At 35.7% G+C, this 18,976-nt stretch overlaps 1 protein-coding gene across 1 annotated transcript in view; it reads left to right on the forward strand.

Moving 5' to 3' along the window:
- LOC126815091 (G-protein coupled receptor 183-A-like) overlaps positions 1–18,976 on the forward strand; it is a 59,056-nt gene that overhangs the window by 30,527 nt on the left and 9,553 nt on the right. Inside the window, exons 2-3 of the mRNA XM_056099329.1 lie at positions 8,245–8,352; positions 8,518–8,858. Of these exons, the coding sequence (XP_055955304.1) occupies positions 8,245–8,352; positions 8,518–8,858 (449 nt within the window). The remainder of the gene's footprint in view (positions 1–8,244; positions 8,353–8,517; positions 8,859–18,976) is intronic.

Below are 18,976 nucleotides of genomic sequence, written 5' to 3' on the forward strand. Positions count from 1 at the left end.
CGGAAAACACCGGAAAAACACTAAATACCGGAAAACACACTAAATACCGGAAAACAAATAGGTAACCTATACTATACTATAAACCGGAAACTAACCCTAACCCTGACCCAGGCAAACAGAGGACCAAGCTCCGGGTTACCTATTTAGGGTGCCAGTCTCCGGGTTACCTATTTAGGGTATTTTCCGGTATTTAGTGTGTTTTCCGGTATTTAGTGTTTTCCGGTATTTGGTATAAAAATGGTGTTTTCCGGTAGTTTTCCGGTGTTTTCCGGTATATAGTATTGCTGCCGTCGTACTGTTCTGCTGCGACCGGGCTATTGAAGACGGGCATTCACTATACACAGTGTATTATGAGGGAAATTTTACCTGGACAGCGGTACTACGGACTAAATAGGGTTTAACGCCCTGCTTTTCTTCTTTATCCAGATCTACGTCATACGGTGTGCTATGAGGGACATTTTGCCCGGACGGCAAGAAACCTTACGTTAATAGGTAAAATCCAGGTTATTAAAACTTTTTGTCTATCAAAAATATTATACCCAGCATCAGCCCTAGCTTTTCCTGATTATATTATCAAAAAATTTAATGCAATCGTTTACAAGTTCTTATGGAATGGTCCGGATAAAATTAAAAGGGATGCGATTTGTCAAAATATAGAATATGGAGGTTTAAACATGGTTAGTCTTCAAGAAATGATGACAGCCAGGGGCATATTTTGGTTTAAAAAGATATATACGCCCTGGCCACAAACTTGGAAAACTACCTTTGAATTTATAACAAATAAGTTTGGGGGTGATATTCTACCAGCATGTAATTACAAACCTAAATTAAAATTTTTATCGCCGTTTTATCAGAAACTATTTAGTAACTGGCACAAGATTTATACACAAAAGATCGAACTTTCAGTATCTTTAAAATAATCAACTAGTTTGTAACAATAAAAATATAGAAAATAGTATCTATAACCATAAGTATGAGAAAACATTTGGTAAAGGAAAAATAATCTACTTACATGAATTTATCGGAAATAAAGCGAACTTACATATAAAAGATGGGAATGACCAGTTTTATGTAAATAATACAGCGTTAGTAATTAAACAAATGCCCAAAACCCAAGTGAATCTAAATGACACGTCGATCCCTGCGTTGGCCGAGAAAGTTCATCCAGATTTTCCGGCGTGGTTCCCCCTTGTCAGTGATGCAGGACGGAGGGCCTGACAAGGACAGCTGTCTAGTCATTCGGATGAGACGAAAAACCGAGGTCCCGTGTACACATTGGCGTGCACGTAAAAGATCCCTTGACAGTTGGAATTCGATATAAAAGTAGGCCGTAGTGCCGCTGTCCGGGCAAAATTACCCTCATAGCACACTGTATGGCGTATGCCCGTCTTCATTAGCCCAGTTCGGAGCAAAACAGTAGGACGTTAAACCCCATTTCATTTCATTTCTAAATGACACGCCTAATCGAACGTATAACAAAGCTTTAGATGATATCAACAGAAATTTGGAAGCATGGTATAAAAAAAGATCTAATAAATATAACTGCTAAAGACATTTATAACCACATGGTATTAGCTAAATACGAAAAAGCAAAATCAATTACTAAATGGGAGGAATAACTAAATATACACCAATTTGAAGAAAATGATGTTCAAATTAGCTCACCATGTAAATATTAACTCTAAATTACAGAACTTCCAATATAAGTACATCCATAGAATAATTTATACAAATAAATTACTTTGTAAATTAAGACTGACGGAATCAACCCTGTGTTCTTTCTGTCTTTCAGATATTGAAACTGTAAATCATTTGTTTATACACTGTAGTTACACGCAACGAATATGGAACGAAATGCATGAAATTCTTACAAAAGCAAATATAAACGTAAATATAACACAAAGGGAAATTCACCTTGGTTGCCTAGATAAATCAGTTTTTGACAATATTAACAAATGGACTTTTGTAAATCAAATAATATTTTTAACTAAGTATTACATATATAAATCAAAAATAGAAGCAAATATTCCTACCCGCGAAAGATACAGAGCATTTTTACAAAGTAAAAAATCCTTAGAACTGGAAATTTTTAAAACTAATAAGAAGATACTTAATAAATGGACATTTTTACCGCATACCCAAATAAAACAGAAATAAACAAAAATTATTGTTATTAAATTAATGAACAACACGGTAGCTAAACGTACTTAAGTCCTTTCAACTTTCGACTTTCATTTCGTGGAAAGGATCTGTACTTTAATCTACCGCTTAACAGCTTAAAATTTTCCCTTAAAATGTACAAAAAAGGTCGCTAATAACGTCAAGACTCTGGCCTCCTTAAGGGGAGATAACACATCTTGGGGGGAAAACCAAGCCAAATATAATTACACATAATAAAACAGTACCCTTTGAGACTAATAGAAGTAACGTATTCCCTACAAACAATACTAAAGATAACCATCTACTGGCAATAATAAATGAATGTTAAATAAATGATTTTGATATTGTATGATATAATTATATGTACATATGATGTAATGATAAACCCTATAATGTAATAATACTGTATGATGTATCTGTTATGTAATATTTTTTTGAATAAAAAAAAAAAAAAAAAAAAAAAATTCCAGTCGGTAAAAGAAATTCCATTTGAGAAAATATTTCGTCGTTTTATAATTAACAAAGCTGATTCTTCACTGGAAGAAAAAATAAGTTTAGTATGTTCCATGATTTTTTTTCTTTTTCTGTTTGTCTCCTGGGAGTATATGGCTATCACATTTCTGCCTTTTCCATACGCTCAATTGAAAGTTTGGTATTCCCAAGAACAATTTTGTCTTCTGATTTCGGAAGAAGTAATTATTCATCATTATTTTTTTTAGAAATATGTCATTTGGGTATTATAATATGAAACAAACGAGAGCCACTTTCTTTACTCCGTTTCATCATATTTTATTTAATGTGTTGCTGTTCCTCACTTGGGAACTGAAACCCATTACGTTATGTAAGAGCTAAATCTGCCTATTGCAGACCTTTCGTGTGGCCTCAAATGTTATATAAATTATTGAGATAGGGGTAATTTTAAAGGTTCGGGCTCAATGTTTGCGGATTTCAACACCCCATCTTTGAAAAGTTGGGTAATTTGCCATAATTATTCCGTATGGATAATGCACGTTTTTAAATGTTCATTACAACGTCATTTGTCAAATAAGTGACATTTTCTATTAAAACCCTATAATCAAATCTCTAGACCATCGGATGGTTTTGATTTCGAACGGACTGAAGGACAATCGCCATTTAATAATTCAATATAACGTTATTCTGGGCGACGTTAAAGGGACAATAACACTCTTGCTGACTTGACAGCTCCAGAAAATAAAAAAATAGCTTTATTCTAAGTACTAGATGTGTTAGTGTCCTACCTGTTGAGTAAATTATCCATTGAATCCTATTTTACTTATCCAGAGGGTTCAAAAATATTTTTAAATCCAAGTCACATTTGAAAAGCTTTACGTCAGGCTTTTCAAATCATTTAGTTGAATTTTTCCAATTTTTTAAATACGGTGTGTTAAGATGAAATTTGTATCATCAATTAATTGGAATATTGTAAAATAGTACAATTTGTTGACCAGAATAAAGATTGGGACATATTATTCAGTTACAACAAGAGTGGTATTGAGCCTTTAAACATGCATTATGCAAGAGCAAAATCTGCTTATTACAAGTCTTTCTTTAGGCCTGAAATTATTATTATTATTATTATTATTATTATTACAGCATATTTATAGTGCACCCTTTCATATAACATGTTCAGGGGCACTTTACAAAGTGACAATGTAAATCACACATAAACAACAAGATTATGGGCATGTTAACGATTGTATACAGAGTCAGTTAAAAGCCTGATTAAATAAATGTGTTTTAAGTTGTTTTTTAAAAGAATACAGAGATGTACAACATCTTAAACTAAATGGTAGATTATTCCATAAAACAGGTGCTTGATAACTAAAAGAGCGCTGACCATAGGAGACTAGTTGAACAGTTTTGGGCTTTAAAAGTAGTTTATCTGATGTACGTAAATGTTATTTAAATTATCAATTAGACATTAATTAACTTATCCAGACCATAATCAACCCTCGGTGTCAAGGCTAGCCTTCGATGTTGACTGGATTAGATTCCTATATGCCGCTAACGACCATTGATAATTAAATCAAAAAAGTGGATAATCGAGACTATGCTGTTTATATTAATGATTTTAGTAATGATGACCGAGACTATGCAAAAATTTCACCCGCTTCTTTCTCGGCTCATAGTGGATCAATTTGACTGAAATTTTCAGCAAATTACCTTTACACTATCTAGTTTTTAACTATTATAGCGAGAACTGCCATCTCTTTATCTTATCTCCCATAATGTATCTTTAAGTGTGTTTGAAGTTTTAAGAAGACAGTCCCAATTGTCCAGTACCATTGCTACGATAATAAACATTTCATCGTTATTTCTTTTTTAAATGACGACGTTGTTCTAATCCATTCAGTATATAAGCCATCATATGGTCGCTTTTCTGGCGAACCAACGAATCTGAAATATTTAAGTATTGAGAATTATGCGTTTGAAATTTACACTCTGTTGTTATCTCTATGTCCATCAAATAATAACGTTTATGTAAATGGCGTTCCGTGTCCTGATGTATATGTATGAAATATTAAATCATAAATAAATGTTAATATTTGATGGCTACAGAGATAAAAACAGAACGCAAATTTCAAACGCATAATTCTCAATACTTAAGATTCGTCGATTCGCCAGAAAAACGACATTTATATAACATTTAAAAGATGATAGTTTTTAATCCTCTTAATTGATCTTCAGCCTGTTCATAAACCGAAAATAAGCCTCTCAAGAGATTTAATGCCTTCAACAATCAAGTCAACATGGAGATAATTATAATCCGAGTTCCACTTTCGCTTTAATGTGTGAGAGAGAGAGAGAGAGAGAGAGAGGGGGGGGGGGAGTAACGCACAGTCGACACAAACTATGTCATTTCGGGACTAACATATGGTTCAATTTTATTTCAATAATTCCCTTGTGCGTAGGTATCTTAGCAGTGGGAGGAAACCGGAGGACCCAGAGAGAACCAACGATGTTGGCCAAGAGACCCTACTCCTTGTCACGTACAATCATGGAATCCAAACCACCGCTTTAATGAGGGCAAGCTGATGACATTGGGGCGAGTTAATTAACTCTCAATGTTGACTTTTTCTCTTCTGCAAATTAAATTTTAACACAATTTTTTTAAATTATTAAGAAGAAAAACAAAGGTATTTGAAGTATATCTGGACACAAAGTATTTTCTATCTCTTGTGAATGAGTACATAAAATGGTAGTCCTACACGGGAGCGTAAAATGTGTAAAAGGTGCCAATTTGTATTACTACGCCCCATGTAAACAACACGCGTGTTTTATCGACGCCATATGATGTGACGTCACATTTTGCCAGCTTGGTGCTGGAAAGTAGGACGTTAAAACCCCCATTTCATTCACTGGTAACAAACAGCAAGCGGTTGGAAAACTTAGTACGGGTATATTCTAGCCGGTACGACTCCTCTTTTAAACATACATTATGCAAGAGCTAAATCTGCTTATTGCAAGTCTTTATTTAGATAATTAGACCTTTATTTACACGAAAAGCTAAAAATCAACTCTGTATACCCAATCAAACGATCGCCAATTCTCATAGACGGTGCAGACACAATTGATGCCTATTTTTAGTCCAAACTTCCAGCGGTGACAATTCCGTTCAGAACAAAGTAATTTGACTGAAATTTTCAATTTTTTTTTAATTTTTTTTTTTTTATCATCTATTTTTGAATTATTATGGCAAGAATGGCCAACTCTTTATAAAACACTTAACTTATGTATCTTTAATAGACGGTAATATATTTAGATAATTTGCATCACAAATGTTGCCTCAAGGGCAAAACAGAATTTTATCAAACGCAAATAATCTTTATGCGTCTTTTGAAACCGAAAGACTGAAATTATATTGTCAAAAGAAACATGGTCTGTGTCTACTAGATATATCACTGCAGGACTATTTTGAAAATAGCGAGAAAATTACATGGATTCTTTTATATCGCTGCCTTTTAAGTCTTCAATTATAGGCGAGAATATTTCGCCTGGGTAATTTTGTAATTGGAAGTGGGTAAGACACTGGCTCGCTAGCCTGGAGGTCGGTGTTCGATCCCCGCTTTGGCCCAGAAAGTTCACCCAGATTTTCGGGCGTGGTTCCGCCTTGTCAGTGATACGGGACGAAGAGCCTGACAAGGACAGCTGTCTAGTCATTCGGATGAGACCAAAAACCGAGGTCCCGTGTACACATTGGCGTGCATGTAAAAGATCCTTTGACAGTTGGAATTCGATATAAGATTAGGCCGTAGTGCCGCTGTCTGGGCAAAATTTCCCTCATAGCACACTGTATGGTGTATGCCCGTCTTCATTAACCCAGTTCGGAGCAAAACAGTAGGACGTTAAACCCCATTTCATTTCATTTTATTTCAAAAGAGCACAAACTTTGTAGTTAGATCTGTAGCGATATGCCATGCTATGCTATGCGTCGCTGGTTGGATGTGAAAAGGCATTCTAACAAAAACTCCCCAGATCCAACGTGTGACGCATACTCTCTTCACTGCTACATATTATAACAACCTTGTGATCGTCTAGTATTGTCTATGGTTATTTTTGTAATTCTTTACTCTAGGACTCCACTTTAAACATTGTGTATAATATATCTTTATCGCAGCCGCTAAAACATTAACTCTGGAACACTTTGTTGGTTATATATCGTTTATATATCGAATACAACATCCATAATACAAAGGTTACATAGAGGAAACCACACACACAGCCATGACATTTAAAAAAAGCTAAATACAAGTTCCCTATTCCCTAGCTTGTGTTTTGCGGCGGTGTTTCCTAACCTCTCAGCCGAGGAGCCTGTGGGGACGTCCTTCTGAGAATACGAGATGATGACCAAAGAAACTTAAACCCCGCACGTTCTTTATAAAGAGGATACATGCATCCGTCCGTCATGTATTCACTCCCGGGAAACTGGACCAGGTACTTCCTTTAGCTGATTGGTCAGCTGCACAGAAGCTACGCTGAATTTCAACACAGTGTATTTATGTGGACACCCAGGAGGACGGGTGTCCACGTTTCTAACGAATGGGATTGCCATATTTGGATTTCCAGACGATGATGTCATTGCCCGATTTTAATCTCCCAGACATATCCTTGTTAGCCTAGGTCTCGTTGTCACTGGTACCAGCTAACGACTTCAATACAGTAACCAGAGCATCTTTTAAGAGAACTTAAATACTATATAGGCCCTCTAGTATTACAGATTAAAACGTAGCTTTTATAGGCATACAGTAATTGTTATCCATGGAACTGTTGTGTTTTTTTTTTAATGTGTTCAATTACTAAATGCCATTCAAACAGTATTACAGATCATCCAAATATGACGTACAGTCTGGCAATGTGAAAAAAACTGAAGTTTAATATCTTATATCTCATGGGGGAAATGAAATGAAATGAAATGGGGTTTAACGTCCTACTGTTCTGTCCCGACTGGGCTAATGACGACGGGCATACGACATGCAGTGTGGCCTACTCTTATATCGAATTCCAACTGCCAAGAGATATTTTACGTGCACGCCAATGTATACACGAGACCTCGGTTTTTCATCCCACCCGAATGAATAGACATCTTTCCATGTCAGGCCCTCTGCCCTGCACCGCTGACAAGGGGAAACCACATCGGAAAATCCCTATGAACCTGTGGAGGAAATTTTGAACTGAAAGAGGCACTACAGCACTATTTCGATTTTCAAGCGTCAAGGGGATCTTTAAAGTGCTGTAAATTATAAATAGTGGTCGTCATTACTAACTGAAATAACATATCCGATCAAACCAGTGACAAGAAGTTAAGTCGCCTATACAACCTCGCGGGTTTTCTCCGAGTCCTCCGGTTTCCTCCCACTGCTAAAAGACCCCTACGCGCAAGCGAATTATTGAAATAAAATTGAACCTTATGTTAGTCCCGAAATGACCTAGTTTATGTCGAGTGGACGTTAAACCTATATCTACCTCTCTCTCTCTCAAACCAATTAATTATACTTTATTTTAATCTAAATCAGAGAACGTTATCTCCCTTTATTGATTTTATATATTTTATATATATTTCAGGTAAATTGATCCCGTACGTTGAGAATGTTGTAGGAAATGCATCAGCGATGACTATATTAGCTATAAGTATAGAGAGATACAGATTAGCTCACAATACTAACCAACACAGCAAAACATGGCGCCTTATCATCACGTCTGCAGCCATCTGGACACCCGCCATCTTGTCGTCCATACCTTTTATGGTCATAACTCAATACGAAGCGAAACGATTATTGGATGGGACCCCGGTTATGGTGTGTAATACTCCAATCTATTTAACGTGGCATAAATTTTATATCGTGTTTATCACCAGTGTCTTCTTCTTTCTGCCCTTGATTGCCATCATAATTCTGTACGCAAGAGTTTGTCGTAAACTGGTCATACTTTATGAGAAGGAACGGGTAAAATTCGAAACCTCCCCGATAGAAATTATCAAGCTGAAACGACAGATGATTCAAATCATTGTAACGGTTGTGCTTGTCTTCTTTGTCTGTCACACACCATACAGAGCCATTGTCTTATGGGCGCTATTCGAAAAGAAGGAAAATTTGCGAAATTTCGGGTTTGAGGCTTATCTGACAGTCTTGTACCTAACTCGAATATTACTCTATGCAAATCACGCCATTAATCCTTTTGTTTATAATTTCGTTTCGAGAAAATTTCGCCGAGCTCTAATTTGGATATGTTGCCATAGACAGCGAAGAATGAAGAAATTCGATGAACAAGATCATTCAGCCAATCATCTGCCGCTACGACGATTATCAAAACAACCAGATTTAATCCAATCAGGACGTTTTTTAGTCAATCAAAATAATCATCACAAAACCCGAACAAGAAGTCAAAATTTAGAACACAGGAATCAACGGAATGACTTTCTAGCCTTATACAAGAATTTAGTATTACTAGAATGATATTTTTAAAAAGTACAACAAAAAGATTGCTACCCCTCCATTTGTCAACTGTGAAGTGGTACCAGTTGTTCCAGAAGATTTAATTCTAGAATATAAAGTACAACGAACATAAAATATGTTTGATAGGACTGTGAAATATACAAAAGAAAAATGACACAAGACGGTCGGTTGTATCAAATCCCTTTAAAACGTAGGCCTAATCTGATTTAAATACAGGGCCCTGTTTCACGAAATTTTAACTAAAGATAAAATCCAAATTTTAGTAGATACTTCAATTTTGATTGGCTAGGCACTAAAATCAATCTAATATTATCGAATCAAATTACAAAAATTTGAATTTTATCTTAGTTAAAATTTCGTGAAACAGGCCCCAGATCTATATTGCGTTTCGTTTTAATACTTTCGATGGCCTCCACATGAAGATGTGGGAGGATGTGACCCATTGTAGTGGTAGGCAGCGTCACGAGTCATAAGAGCTGTTTTTGACTCTATAAGTCATTCGATTAACCAATCAGCTTCGGTGTTTTAAGTGGGTATTCGGAAATACATGCTGCGAACGTCAACTCACATAAAACAGACTGAGCTAATGAAGTTCTTTTACGTGCACGCCAATGTGTACATGGGACGTCGTTCATTATGTAAGATGTCGATAAAGAGCTGTCAGGCATGTAATGAAAATTTCTGTCAAATTACTTTAATCTGAGCAAAGTTATGGCTGAAGTATTGATGAGAATAGCGTAGACTCGATTTTAATTGCTACCATTGTTACGATAACAAAGTCTCGGTTATCCATTTATAAATTAAATTATTAAACATACATTATGCAAGATCTAAATCTACGTATTACATGTCTTTCTTTAGGCCTAAAATGCTATCTAAATTATTAATTAGACATTAATTAACTTATCTAGACCATAATCAACTCTCCATGCCATCGCTAGCCTGTGATATTTAGCGGACTGGAATACATTTTCTCAAGGGTGATTAAACGTAAAAATGGATAATCGAGACTTTGGTTTTTATCGTACCGACTTTAGTAATGGGGATTAAACCTAGTCTAAAAATCAAAAGCTAATATCTCGATTCAGAGTGGAGCAATTTGACTGAAATTTTCAGCAATATTCTACATTGTCTGTTTTTTAACTATTGATAGCGAGAACTGTCAACTCTTTATCTAATCTCCCATAATGCCCCATTAAATGTCGATCGTGTTTCAATCCGTTAAGAAATCACGACCATTCGATAGTTTAGATAATTGATTATAGGCTTGTCATGCGAATAAATGTCTAATTAATAATTTATATAATTATTAAGGCCTAATAAAGACCTGCAACAGGCAGCTTTAGGTCTTACATAATGCATTTTTTATAGAGTAATATGTTTTGTTATTCTTTTTTATATGGAATTAATTTTTAGCGGTATGAAGTTTTAGAATTTTTCAATCCGTTAGAAATCACGACCATTCAATAGTTAAGATAATTGATTATAGGCTTGTCATGCGAATAAATGTCTAATTTATATAATTATTAAGGCCAAATAAAGACCTGCAATAGGCAGATTTAGCTCTTGCATAATGGACCTGTAATACACTATTATGTTTTGTTATTCTTTTTTTATATGGAATTAATTTTTAGTGGTATGAAGTTTTAGACGTTTTCAATCCGTTAGAAATCACGACCCTCCAATATTTTAGAGAATTGATTATAGATTTGTCATGTGAATTAATTTTTAGCGGTATGAAGTTGAGAAAAAAAATAAAACAACAAAAAAAATAATTCCATCTTAGCTAGCGCTTTCACCCACGTGGATCTTCGGACATATATCGTATATGACCTCCTATACGTAAAGTGCATATAAAGTTCTTTTATGTCTGAGATAGAAATATGTACAAAAAGAGATAAAATCACGTCCAATTAAAACCACTGATATAAATCAAGCCATAGGCTGTTTTTCTTACGATAGATACATCATCATACATACTTTAAAATATAAAAACTCGTCCGATTTGAAAAAATCCACTCCTACTCACATACATCAAATCGAGCGCCTACGTAATCTGCACATGTCATATTATACATATAAACATAATTTATTTCACCTTTGTATATCAGATTTGTCAGAAAAAACAATCAAAGCTTCAAAATTTGATCCATTATAAAAAAAAAATAGGCAGTGTTAAGTTAGCTCGATTTTCGATTTTCGTTTTTTGATATTGGCGAATATCGAATGACGAGCTATGGGCTATTGGGTGTCGCAGTGTCTCAGTAGGACTCGGGCTCACTAACCAAAGTGTCGCGGGTTTTATCTCGGTATTGACCTAGACAGTTTCCCTGGATTTTCAACGTGGGTTTTCCTTGTCAGTGGTGTAGGGCTGGTGTTGTAGCAAGGAACAATCTCTAGTCTTTCGGGTGGTACGAAAAACAACCGAGGTCCCGAGTGCATGTTGGTGCGTACCTAAAAGACCGATTGACGTTGGAATTCTATGACACCATTAACACCATTTTATTTGCATACAGGTATGATTTCATTTGCATACAAGTACGGTTTGATTTGCATACAAGTGTGGTTTGATTTGCATATAAGTATGGTTTCATTTGCATACAGGTAGGGTTTCATTTGTATACGAGTATGGTATCATTTGCATACGAGTATGGTATCATTTGCATACATGTATGGTTTCATTTGCATACAGGTATGGTTTTATTTACATATAGGTATGGTTTTATTTGCATACATGTATGGTTTTATTTCCATACAAGTATGGTTTCATTTACATATAGGCATGGTTTTATTTGCATACATGTATGGTTTTATTTCCATACAAGTATGGTTTCATTTTCATATAGGTATGGTTTCATACGAGTATGGTATCATTTGCATACGAGTATGGTATCATTTGCATACATGTATGGTTTCATTTGCATACAGGTATGGTTTCACTTACATACAGGTATGGCTTCATTTACATACAGGTATGGCTTCATTTGCACATAGGTATGGTTTCATTTACATATAAGTATGGTTTCATTTACATACAGGCATAGTTTCATTTGCATACATGTATGGTTTCATTTGCACAAAAGTATGGTTTCATTTACATATAAGTATGGTTTTATTTACATACATGTATGTTTTTCATTTGCACACACAAGTATGGTTTCATTTACATATAGGCATGGTTTTATTTGCACATATGTATGGTTTCATTTGCATACGAGTATGGTATCATTTGCATACGAGTATGGTATCATTTGCATACATGTATGGTTTCATTTGCATACAGGTATGGTTTCACTAACATACAGGTATGGCTTCATTTACATGCATGTAGAATTTCATTTGCACATAGGTATAGTTTCATTTACATATAAGTATGGTTTCATTTACATACAGACATAGTTTCATTTGCATACATGTATGGTTTCATTTGCACAAAAGTATGGTTTCATTTACATATAAGTATGGTTTTATTTACATACATGTATGGTTTCATTTGCACACACAAGTATGGTTTTATTTACATATAAGTATGGTTTTATTTACATATAAGTATGGTTTTATTGTCATGTGAGTATGGTTTCATTTGTATACAGGTATAGTTTCATTTGCTTGCATGTAGGGTTTCATTTGCATGCAGGTAGGGTTTCATTTGCATACAGGTATGGTTTCAATTGTAAAGTGGGGTACATAAAAGTGCAGACAGTATTGGCGATTTCGGTAGGGGGATAGAACAGGTTTTCGCTAAAAATGTAATAGGAGAGAGTATTTGGGGGCTTGTTCCGGATATATTTGTCTCTTAAAGATACATTATGAATTAGCTAAATCTGTCTATTGCAGATCTTTATTTTGGCCTCAACTGTTATATAAATCATTAATAAGACATTTATTTACATGCGATGCCCATAATCAACTCTTTAGATCATCGGATAGTTTTGATTTTCAACAGATTTAAATACGATTGCCAGTTAATAACTTAATTTAATGTGGTTAATCGAGGCTTTTTTATTATCGTAACAATGGTAGTAATGACAATTTTTTTTTTTTTTTGAACTATTATAGCGACTCTTTATCTAAATCTTATACAATACATCCTTAAAGCGGGAAGCTATTTCTAAATCCACACATCGTCGATCAGAAAAATATTAGACCATTCTAGGTGATTAAATGGCAATTACTATTGTGTCTACCACATTCTCCCAAGAGGTATTCGCGTCACTTACAATCCACGCTCATCTCAGCTATTGCACAGCAAGAAATTTAAAGGGTCAATCCCGATAATATTTTGAAGAATAAAACTGCTTAATATTGCGTTAAAATCCCTTAAAATCCTCTAGGGTCGAGCAACTAACTCAATATATGTGATACGTTTTCAAACAACTTAAACTCGCCAGTCTTCATCTGGAAATGGAGACCGGTGTCCCAAGCTGTATTATGCGGTGTCTGGATAAAACCAGACCTTTATTTTATAAAACAAAGAATGTGTAGGTTAAATTTACATTTCGTTCTGAAGTACAGCACATGGGTCATTCATTTTATAGACCTCCAAGGAACGAAAATCAATTATCAGGTCACCCAACGGAAAAACTGACTCGAAATCTTAAAAGGGTTACGTGTCCGGATAAGCAGTTTTGACGTTCACGTCCAAACGACTCAATATTTTGAGCTGAAATTTTGAGACAATGTAAATACACCATTCCTCTATATTTTGGCGCTTAAATTTCATACGTACTCATCCTTTTTTGAGACTATGCTCAAATCGGGAAAGTCCCTTTAATTTGATAAAATCGATAAAAACCAAAGAAAACATATATTTCTTTTATATTCCTATATGTTCCTATTTCACGATCGTAAGTGATATCTCAGAAATGGCATTATATACGGAGCTTCAATTTCTTTGATGTGTAAATTTCAAATAGCAAACATTCGTCTAGCGCGGTCCGAAACAGCTAAAAATTCAATCCCCATTAAAGATGTGTGTTTTATATAGTTCAAAATTCATTTACAAAATTCATTTTAAGAATAAGTTTACCAACTCGCAATTTAAAAAAAAAAAAAATGAAATTATGATCTGTATTTTAATCTAATTATTCGCATCTTATTAAGAAATATACCTTTACCACTTTAACCAGTGGCTTCGCCATTATGATTCAGAATATATTAAAAGCTAATGGAAAACCACACGTACCGCCCCCCCCCCCTCAAACTTCCTGCTAAAAACCCACCCCAACCCCCCGCCCAATCCAAAGGATGTATATATGAAATAGCTTGCTCTTGCAACGAAAAATATGTAGCTGAAACGAATTTGATATTTTGTAAGTCTAGTGTTGACGGTTGTAAGTCTGATGTTTATGGATTTATAAGGACATGGTGGTTGTAAGTCTGGTGTTAATGGATTTATAAGGATATCGGTGGTTGTAAGTCTGGTGTTGGTTGTTGTAAGTCTGGTGTCAGTGGTCGTAAGTCTGGTGTTAATGGATTTATAAAGATATGATGGTTTTAAGTCTGGTGTTAATGGATTTATAAGGATACGCGGGTTGTAAGTCTGGTGTTGGTAGTTGTACGTCTGGTGTTAATGGATTGTATGTCAGGTGCTAATGGATTTATAAAGATATCTTTCTTAAAGCGGCAAGTGTTCCTACTAAGTAAACTGGTTACTGCATCGCAGTTGTATAGGTGTAGGTACATATCACCCACCGTCATACAGCCGAGGCCAGATGTAGAGTACCGGAATCTGCCCAGGTTTACCGAGTGCCATTACCTCGTTATAGACCAATTAAAAATGCATCATGTAAGAGCTAAATCTACCTATTGCATATTTTTCTTTGGTCTAAAATGTTATACAAATTATTAAACATACATTATGCAAGAGCTAAATCTGCCTATTGCAGGTCTTTCTTTAGGCCTGAAATGTTATCTAAATTACTAATTAGACATTAATTAACTTATCCAGACCATATCATCGCTAGCCTACGATATTTACTGGATTAGAATCAAATGCCCATTGATGATTAAATCTAAAAAGGGATAATCGAGACTATGTTTTTTTTATCGTACCGACGTTAGTAACGTTAGTAAAATTGCTTCGTTCGAACAGTGTGTAAAAATTTCATTGCAAAGTTGTCATTGTCTAAAGACAATCGAATAAACTTTAAAAATACAACAACTTCAGACTTTGAAAGCTTTGTATGATAAAATTTTCTTCAAAAGCGTCGTCATGTGCGACGCCGTTGGTAATCCGGGAACTTGAAAGTATAGTTCCAATGGCGGACTTCGTCATACAGCCGAGGCTAGATGTAGGGCAAACTGCACACAGCGATCCATCTACGTCATACGTCATTATGATCACTGCCCCAATTAGCCGCCATTTAAAACGCTCACGTGATCATTTTGGGGCGGGGCTTATCGACGGGACAACAGCTTTGTGTACACAACAGAGTAATAATAACCCAAGAACGCACGTGTTTTATGTAAACACGTGTCTTTAGCAAAATGGCAACTTCTGCCAATCCGGTAAAAGCGATATATTGCAATAAATTCTTTGCCATTGTAAACTGTCTGTAGAGTTTCAATCTGTTTATCTTTCAAAACAAGGTTAGATTCTCCTAAATTTGTCTTCGCAAACAAAACCGCCTCTGTGAAATTACCTTTTATGGGCGCTGCCATATTGAATAATTAGAGGACTATTTTGTGATTCGGCTTTGATTAGTTTGACATCTTTCATACACACAGCGGCTAAATAAACATATTTAATTTCATTCAATATGACAATAGAAGAGAAATAAATACTTCTAAAAATTACTAAAAGCATACTCAGTGTTTTCGACTAAAATCGTCGATGTAGGAATTAAAATGTCGTGTAATTAGCTTAGGGCCTGTTCTCAGGCGGAGCCAGCTGTAGACAGGCAGCCTAAGTTTGGGATGGATGTAGGGAACTGGAGCCTGTCGAGGTTTGCCGAGTGGAGGTGATGGTTGTCTTTTATATTTATTTATATTTATAAACATATCAAGATATCTTTAAAGATTTGACGGGTTTTTCTTTATTTATATTTATATCTATAAACATATCAATGTATTTTTATTGATTGAATAGTTGTCTATCTGCTTTTCATTGGTTATTACTAAGATATAAGCTGTCGCCCATTTGACTGTCATTTTGCTCAACTGTGTTTATTGTATCTACTTGAATAAATATATCATCAATATTAGTTTTTATTGAGTGTATAATTTGACAAATGAATGAATTGATATTTATTGCACAGGTAAGCACAGTAATCAATATTGTGTTGACGAAGCAGTAAACCCAGTTTCACAGGGTGCAATGTGATTGTGCCTGGACTGCGGCGCTGCGGTGCAGTATTATTTCGAATTCCAAGTGCCAAGGATTTTGGTCCCACCGAACGACTAGGCACTGTCCTTGCCAGACCCTCCGTTCTGCATCATTATTTTGATTTTGGTTTTTTAATCAATGTTAAAGTAGCTAAGCCTCTAACTCAGTATCATCCAAAATCTTTGACATTGAAAACACGAATTATTTGTCAATTTAAATCAACATTGATGCTGTGATCTTAACGGGAAAAGATGGGCGTCTGATATCCAATATTTAAGACAAAATAAACATTTTACCATTGGTACGTGGATCGTGTACCATAATACGTATCATCACCAGTTGTAATAAGTGACTCGAAGAACGAGGCTAGACATTTCCACATGTCATGTCAAACGATGACGCCATATGCACAAAAAATACTATCGATGTAGACTGGAATAACAAGACGCTAGAGATTGCCATTCGATTGAGACTTCTGGCGTATGTCGCCAAACATATTTGGGGGTTGGATGGCCAAATGTTAAGCACGTGCGCGCTGTATCATAAGGTCTACCATTGAGTCAACTGGCGTGGTTTTGAATCCCCGGTTGTACGTGACAGGAAGGGCCTGTCTAACCTCATGGGTTTTCTCCGGGTTATCGGGTTTCCTCCCACTGCTAAAAAGGTTAGACCCCTACGCCCAAGTGAATTATTGAAATAAAATTGGACCATGTGTTAATCCCGAAATGACCTAGTTTGTGTCGAGTGGACGTTAAACCCCATCTCTCTCTCTCTCTCTCCCTCTCTCTCTCTCTCGATCTCTCTTTCTCTCTCGCCAAACATACGTAACTGATTTGAAATTAGGGTAAAAACGGAAACGACTGAATGTTATCAGTTTATATACATTCATATTACATTATTATATGTGTTGTGGCTAACTTGTGTCAATTTCTAGGTCCCAAATATTAGCGATTTAGCTCCTTTAAACTGTAAACCATTTTCCCTGTCGTAAAACTCATGACCATGTGCAGATATAACTCTTTTTGCTTATCTATATCTTTTTAATATTAACGGAAAGGGAAAACGCGAAAAGTTGATTATAAAGTTCACTCTGACATTCTTATTTCTGTTTTGCACAGATCCCAGTTCGTCAAACATCGTACGGTTGGTGTCAGTGGTGTAGGTTTTCTCGTCAAGTATTCTCCTTCTTGGCAATTTATTTAAAGTTCGGCCGCCACCCCCACCCATGTAATGCACGAGAACCCAAATGGTGGATAAGTGAACGAGGAAGAATTGGGATATAAACAACACTGTTCCGACAGACAGGCATGCGGGGGTGGGGTGAATGGTTAACGCGTGTGCGTTGAATCAGTAGGTCTGTCATTGAGTCAAGTAGCGTGGTTTCGATTCCTGGTTTGTACGTGACAAGGAGTAGGGTCGCCTGTCCAACCTCGTGCGTTTTCTCCGGGTACTCCAGTTTCCTTCCACTGCTAAAGACCTCTACGCGCAATGGCGTTCTTATAGTAACGGCTTAACGCCCCGATTTTAAATACGATGATTTATACCCGTTTCGGGTAGGATAAATTAATGCTTAATTGTAGTTGAATGTGGCCGAAATATTAAAAATAACAATAATCAATCGTTGTTTTGATGAAAAATATTGTCAATTTTCCTTACTGATGCCCGATGCGATTCGCGTTGGGATTTGCTACACGGAACTATATAGGGCCATCTCTTATCTCGAAACACGGAGGGTTGAGAGATGAGGTTTGTTATCTATAATCTATCGTGAACGGTGTTAACCTACGAGAGGTCGTTCAGAACACTATGTAATTATTCTTGTAAATTCTACATTGTTTTCCATGTCTATTTGTCTTTCATTCGTAAAGGATCTATGTGATGCCTTATGCCATTTCTGATTTCATATCATTTTCATTATCACCGGAAATAATGTAATTTTGTCAGGATCACTTACATGTAACAAATGCTGGATTTTGTTGATTCTGCGTACATTTTATTTTATTTTCCACTTGAGCATATCTTAGCAAAACGCCACGTGTGTCAGGATAAAACAAAGATGCCAAGTAGATAATTAAAAGCTAATAAGCAGTCGGAGTTGTAATGGAAGTTGTCTGTCTTTGTTAATAAGCAGTGACATTCGCGACGGGACAGAATGCACGTCGTCTTATTATATAGTGTTTACCACGGCTTTGTGGTATCTGCATTAGTTAACTCATTAAAGGGACAATCCCGATAATATCTTGGGGAATAAAACTTTCACAGTCCCATACAACAACTTTTGGTCATCGAAGGAATTATTAGTGAGCGGAAATTCGCCCATGTATCTGTTATCACCCGTCACTTCATTCAGTTATATAATGGGATAACTCGTGTTTTCCTTTTGCGTTCGTCACTTCCTATTGTTGAAACATTGATTACTCATCTATCGTAGCAATGATCTCTGCCTCTGTGATAAAATAATATTTGGAACGTGTTTAATCAGTTCTATCACATATGTGATAATGACTGGCACCAA

The sequence above is a fragment of the Patella vulgata genome, chromosome 3 (genome assembly GCF_932274485.2).
Source record: "Patella vulgata chromosome 3, xgPatVulg1.2, whole genome shotgun sequence".
Lineage (NCBI taxonomy): Eukaryota > Metazoa > Mollusca > Gastropoda > Patellidae > Patella > Patella vulgata.